Below are 6,801 nucleotides of genomic sequence, written 5' to 3'. Positions count from 1 at the left end.
AGACAGACAACCAAGCACACTCACATTCACACCTACGGACAATTTAGAATCACCAATTAACCTCAACATGTTTTTGGACAGTGGGAGGAACCCGGAGAGAACCCGCGCTGCATGGGGAGAACATAGAAAGATCCCGTGTGTCCTCAACCGGCGACCTTCTAGTTGCGAGGCAATGGTGCTAACCACTGCTCCACCATGCAGCCACTGTGGAAATCAAAATGTGCAACCAAAGTTGTATAAATAATGAGGAAAGCGTAGATCAGAAATCTGAAAATGTTCCGTCAGTAAAGCTGACTGTATTATCCTAGTTTCTCCTTGATACGCTGTTGGGTGTGCATCACGGACAATGATCACAAATTAAAACGGAGTTGTCCAAAATCAAACAAGTGAGCCAAGAAGCTGCTTAAAGCTAGTAAAAGATAAGCTCCTTAATTTTGTTCAGGTGTCTCCAAACTCAACACTTTGGCAAGCATGACAAAGCATCGCAGAAGACTAAGAAATATAACCTTTCGTAATTGTGCCTCTATTCAAAACACATCTTAAGGGCAATATAACAAAACTGTGAGTAAAGTATGAAGCCATAGCATGCTGCGTTTTATGTGCTAGCTCAAAAAGTTTTGTTGTTGTTGTTTTTTTAAAAATATTTTGTCAGTAATTTTCTACGTTGTCCTAAATTCTACTTAATCACTAGTGTGCAAATTTGCACTCCCACACTTCTGGGATGAGCAGAAGCGGCCTGGACTCCAAAAAAGTGAAATGCTTCAAAATGTTTGTGTGTGTATTTCTCTGTACCTGCATCCTGTTGAGACGAGGAGCTGGTCATAGCTCTGGGTAGAACCATCATTAAATGTGACTGTCTTCCTGTCAGTGTCCACCGAAAGTGCCTGCAAACACAGCAAGAGTTCACAGTGTGACCTATAACACTGAAACAGGATGAATCTATCCACACTCAGGTCTCAGTGCTTTCACTGTTTGAAGAAGTCAGTCCCAGGACTAGATGAATGTGTTGTTCATTGTCCAGAGGAAAATTCACCTCTCAAGGCATGTGCAGACAATATTCTGCATCAGGAAGAACACAGCTCACCACACCACATGTAGGATGCTGCTACCAGTACTCACTTCTTTCTTGAGCCACACCTCAATGTCATACTGATGGAAAAACTCCCTCCTCCTCAGCAGGATAGTTTCACTCTCCACATTCATTACCTACGAGATGGGCACAGGTGTGGGGCTTTAGGTACTCGAAGCGAACTACAAACTCACACACATGTTCATCACTAAAATGTTGCTTTTCTTATCATGTTGTTTACTCTGCAGCACCTTGCTCAGACGGGTTTTGTCGTAAGGTAAAAGGTCGTCCCTGGTCACCATGATGATTCTGCCACCAAAGTTTTGCTGCCGCAGAATCTCAGCGCACATCAATGAGGCAGCTCCTGCACTTACAGAGAGGTGAGACACTGTCACTGTCGCTGAAGAAGCAGCCTGATTTCCCAGATTTGTGAAGTGTTAGACAGTTAACAGTTAAAAAAAACGCCACATTTTCAATTTATAGTGATATTACCACAAAAAGCAACATATCTTGATATTTGGGCAGCTGGAACCAGAGAATATTAAGTAATTCTGCTTCGAATGTGGCTTAAACAAACAACTTCAATATAGTCACTGATTACTTTTCATGATTACTGGATTAATCAATATGTCCATTCACCTTTCAGCCAGGTTGTTTTCTGACTTCATCACAGGCGCAACATTGCTATTGTAAAGCTACAGTCACTTTGTTCAAGCTTGAAATGGCGGCATCATACACAAAGACAAAGACACAGACGCTGGTCCACACTCACCTCCTCCCAGCAGCAGAATCGTGTGAGTGACTCCTGGTACTGATGTTCCCATACTCTTTATTCTCTTTTGTTGCCTGAGAGACTGAATTATGTATGTAAAAACAACACTGTCATACAAACTCAACAAAAGGAAAAAATGGCAGTTTTACAAATGAAATTAATCGAAAGAATATGTTTTAATCAACCAACAATAAAGCCCACTTAGAGTACTCCTATACGTACTTATAACAGAGTTGCATTAGATTACAAAAGGGAAAATGTTATTATTTACTACAGGTTTCCAATTAGTGACACGTTAGCTCAAGGCTCTAATGACTCCCCCTCATTCAACAAAAAGTGTTGGTACAAAACGTAAAACAATTTTTACAGGCTCGTACACTTTGCTGTTTTGAACACAAAACGTTGCATCACTGTCTAGAGTGATGCAGTGAGACAGCATCACCGCTTTGAGAACCTGTAACATCAAGTTATAAAGAAAAGATAACTTTCTTACCTTTTTATTAACAGACACATACACTTTGCTGTTTTGAATATTGACCTGCAAAAGAGGGCAAAAACCAAATTAAATTGACAGAGAATGTCCTCGTGAGGTAAACGTGCGTCTCTGTGGGTCGAACCTTGTGACAAGGTAAACTGTCTATGCCCGGAAATTCCTCCATGTCTCCTGTTTGGACGTTAAAACAGGAGCCGTGCCACGGACAGCGCACTCTGTGGCCTGAAATGACCCCTGAACACACAGAAAGACTCTCATCATTTACATGCTCTGTGCTCATGCTGATATTCAGCACAGGCAAATACAAATACAAAGACAAACTTATAAACTGCAGAAACAGATCGGATAAAAGGCCTCATAAAGAAGCTGTGCTGCTCTGGAGCTCCTGGAGACGGCTGTTGAGACAGATGTTGCACAAACTGCTCGACATAAAGAACAACACTTCACATCCTCTGCTTGACCTCCTGATCAGACAACACAGTGTTTTCAGTTGGAGGCTTCTTCAACATCTTTTCCTCTAAAGACTTTGCACATTGTACTTTAATTCCCACATTCCACATGACAGCTTTTGTCTTGCCTCATTGTAAATCCTCTTATTAATAATCTATCTATCTATAATCTATTTTATTTTGGCTCTTTAAAAAAGAAACAAAAAATCTATGATACATATTGTAAAATAGCTATGCGGCAGTTTTTAGAAGGGTGTCAATAAATTACTCCATGCATGTTAATCTATCTATGAAACCTGTGTACTTTGCAATCATTCTTTCTGTTCAAAGACCATTTTTGTGCTCACAGAGAAGACCAATAAAGACTGAAATGCACCTACGTGGAGTCATATACACAAAAAATGAAACATCTTCTTTATCTTTTTTCTTTCTTTCTTTTTTTTTTTTTAATCTATGATGCTATATATCACATCTATAATATATTACATTATTATTCTGAGCCTTTGAGGTCTGTGCTGCTCTTTAGGTTTCCACCCAGCTTGCACTAATGTAATATAATATATTATATAACCATCATCGTACTGAACACAGCTGAGCATGTGGGGTAGCTATTTTAGTCTATCCCAAGTCCCTATTTTCTATTCTATTACTCTATGTTGTCTGTTTTGTTTTTGTATAAAACCTTAGCCTTTGATTGCATTGTTTAGAAGATATTGTAATATTAGAGTTTTTATTTCTGTGATTTATGTTAAGAGGTAGCTGTGACACTATCATTTCCCTTTGAAATAATAAAGAACTCTGTTTATCTCAGAATTTGAGGTTGTGTTCATCTTGTCCTACCTTTGCTCAGCGGAGCTCCGTAGTGTGTACACTGGTTACCAATAGCACTGTATTTGCCATCAGTGCGTGCCAACAGCACAGTGTGACGTCCCACTTCAACCTCCATCATCCTGAGATAAAACACACACACACACACACACACACACACACACACACACACACACACACAAAGAGATTTTTATTTATATGCATTTTCAAACTGCTTTTTAAACTTGTATTTCAGTGTTGTATATGCGATCTTTGTATTGAAAGTGACTTTTAGGTATGAATTTTTACTTTTTATTTTGTATGGATGCAAGTGTCAGTCTGTCAGTCCAACACGTTGGTCCAGACTTGAGTATTCTTATAACTACTGGATGGATTACCATGAAGCTTTATGCAGACATGCATCATCCTCGAAGAATAAATCCTGTAGATTTAGACATTCCCCTGACTGTTCCCCTAATGTCACCACAAGGTTTAGATTCCTGATTTGCTTAGGTTGAATATTTTTAAGACATTTTTATGCTACAGACAATCATGTCCTCCTCAGGATGGATTGTAATAATCTGATGAACCCCTCCCATGCTAAAATAAACGTGTCAGAAAATACAGCAATTTCATCAAAAAGAAATGTTTATGAAATTATGATAGATGTGTAAATGTATTTTTTTCTTATGTAAATAATTTTCCTTTAAAATGAAACTGTTATGGTTATTTAGAGTTACATTATGTTATTTTACATTAGACATGTAAAGTCATCGTCTGTTATTGTATTTGTAGCACATTAAAAAATATATAAAAGTCTTTAAAGTAAAAAGGACATATATGTAACACTTTTTTTTTCTTTTCTTTTAAACAGTTTGAGTAAATGTGCAGATTTATGCTTAAAGGTTGTGAACATGCCTCCCTCCCCTCCTTACTGTCCATCCTGCAGGTCTGACTCCACACACACCTCCTCTGTCAGCTCCTCTGATGAGTCCTCTGGATCAGAGTCTGGAAACTCATCGCGGGCTGAACAAACAACATCCAAAACAGTTAAACAAACTACATCACTGACCTCAAACTCCTCAGGACACATCATTGTTTTCAGTTCAATAAACTTCGGGAAAAAAACACCCAGTGCTTTGATTGATAAAATAACGTCTGATAACTGTTAAACTGTTGAATCAATACAATTAAAACCAGGCTACTCACGTGCTTTGGTCCTCGACATGTCTCTGATTCAACTGTTACACCACACAGATACACAGACCCCCTCCAGCAACATTAAAAGTCAGTCAGACGCTCAGCTGGAAGCAGTTTCAGCAGCAGTCTGAGGTCACTTTGTTTTCTGCTCAGCTGCTGAATGATGAGAGTCCATTTCCATGGCAACTGGTCCATCCCCAACCCGCATCCCTCGAGGCTGTGAAAAGTGTGCGATTTTAGACTTGATAAGACAAGCAAAATCACCCAAAAAGTTACTTTTGTGACTCCGTTGAATGAACAGTTTGGGTGCTGTGGCTGCTCACGTTCAGCCCCGTTATTGTTCCAGAGAAAGGAGATGGTGGTCTTTTGTTTTTCACAACGGCAGCAAAGAGAAAGGCTGACGAGGCTGAACACTGAATGGACAGATGACAAAGCACCACTTACAAAACCAGAGGTATCTGCTATCATTCATACATGATTCAAGGTTCAGCGCTGCAAAGCTCAAGGATTTAAAATGCTAAAGTTACTCATATGTGCTGTTAATATGTGTGAGGCGTGTTGGAAAAAGTATTTTGGTAACTGTATAAACATCACAGTGAAATGACTGAGGTCTAAGCACTGCACTTTAAAACAAACCTGTTGTACTTGCATCAGTTGAGTATTTTCTGTTGATGCCATTTTTCTTCTTTACTCCAATATAACAAACTCCACCAAGAACTTCATTGGAAACACATTTGCACTCATTCAATCCAACACAATGTCTCAACCTTGAATTCTACATTCATACAGTTTATTCATTTTCATATTTTGTTGACATTGTCAAAAAGATGCTCATTTTAGGTTTGTTATTAAGGTAGGTGGAGGTGTACTGGGCTATATTGAAAAGTGTTCCTAATATTTTGTTAATATGGTGGACAAAATATGAAAAAAATGCTTTCAAACAATGTCAACAAAAATTGAAAACATATTAGTGACAATATAACTGAAAATATAAATCTGAGCACATACAAGAGGTCAGTGATTTTTCATATAATTTTAGGAAATTAACCATATATTTAATCATTTTGAAGTTTAACTATTTATTAAATTAACTGTGATAAGGGTTTTTATAAGCAAAGGAACCAATCAATAGAAATGAATAAGCAGTTTAATCCACTATGAAATCAGCCATTCACAACAAACAAACAATAAACATTTTCACTGTTGCTACACTGCTTTTCCATCAGTCATTGATCTTCCCACAAGCATCAGCAAAAAGAAAGAAAGCAACTCTCAGCAACCGCTCAATGGATTACTAAGAAGGAAAAGTATTCTCGGGTTAAAAACAAAAACAAAAACAAACAAAACAAACAAACAAACAAAAAAATCACTTTGTCTAGTACAAATGTTTCCCATCAGCCGAACTGCACTTTGTATACGGTTATAATTAGCCAATGTCAGCATGCTAATGTTAAGCTAAGATGAACATGGTCAGCATTTTACCAGTTAAACACCAGAAATTAGTATTTGAGCTCAAAACCTCATGTGATTAGGTTTAGCCCAAGCAGACACCTTTGGTGCTGAAAAATGAGGCCAACGTGGAATTGCCAGAAACTGCAGTTCCTCAAATGGCTACTTGGGGCTGGCTCCAAAAGTTAATTTCCATATATCTGGATGCTGGACAACTTCACAGCAGAATAAAACATGTTTGCAGCCTTGTGCATAAACTATAGCTAACCTGATTATTAATGACAATTCAACAGAAAGTGACTTTTTATACAACTCAGCTGTCTAAGTGATGTTAGGGCTTATAGTTATGCATGCTTAAGGGTGTGGACGTGTTGAGTAACCGGTTTGTGTCTTCACAGGACAGTCCATGACTTAGAGATATTTAATGGCCCAGCCCAGCTCCACTCATGCGTCACCTCTTTGTGCATTTTTTGTGTTAACTGGGAGTTAGAGAAATCAGGCACTGCTAATATGGTGAAGGTTGTAAAAGCTTTTCAACATTGACTCATGGCCAGTTTAATTT

The 6,801-nt window shown here is 38.4% G+C and overlaps 2 protein-coding genes across 2 annotated transcripts in view; one reads left to right on the top strand and one right to left on the bottom strand.

Moving 5' to 3' along the window:
- Nucleotides 1-4,818, bottom strand: part of aifm5 (apoptosis inducing factor mitochondria associated 5) — an 11,335-nt gene extending 6,517 nt beyond the window's left edge. Inside the window, exons 1-9 of the mRNA XM_008288602.1 lie at nt 4,800-4,818; nt 4,526-4,616; nt 3,624-3,733; nt 2,459-2,568; nt 2,335-2,379; nt 1,842-1,923; nt 1,321-1,433; nt 1,120-1,206; nt 793-884 (exon numbers count right to left, since the gene is read on the bottom strand). Coding sequence (XP_008286824.1) covers nt 793-884; nt 1,120-1,206; nt 1,321-1,433; nt 1,842-1,923; nt 2,335-2,379; nt 2,459-2,568; nt 3,624-3,733; nt 4,526-4,616; nt 4,800-4,818 — 749 coding nt within the window. The remainder of the gene's footprint in view (nt 1-792; nt 885-1,119; nt 1,207-1,320; nt 1,434-1,841; nt 1,924-2,334; nt 2,380-2,458; nt 2,569-3,623; nt 3,734-4,525; nt 4,617-4,799) is intronic.
- A 1,771-nt stretch (nt 4,819-6,589) lies between these two features.
- Nucleotides 6,590-6,801, top strand: part of LOC103362305 (TLC domain-containing protein 2-like) — a 5,904-nt gene continuing 5,692 nt past the window's right edge. Inside the window, exon 1 of the mRNA XM_008288623.1 lies at nt 6,590-6,621. Coding sequence (XP_008286845.1) covers nt 6,590-6,621 — 32 coding nt within the window. The remainder of the gene's footprint in view (nt 6,622-6,801) is intronic.

Source organism: Stegastes partitus, unplaced genomic scaffold (assembly GCF_000690725.1).
Source record: "Stegastes partitus isolate 25-593 unplaced genomic scaffold, Stegastes_partitus-1.0.2 Scaffold567, whole genome shotgun sequence".
Lineage (NCBI taxonomy): Eukaryota > Metazoa > Chordata > Actinopteri > Pomacentridae > Stegastes > Stegastes partitus.
This window is presented reverse-complemented; position numbering and strand designations above follow the sequence as displayed.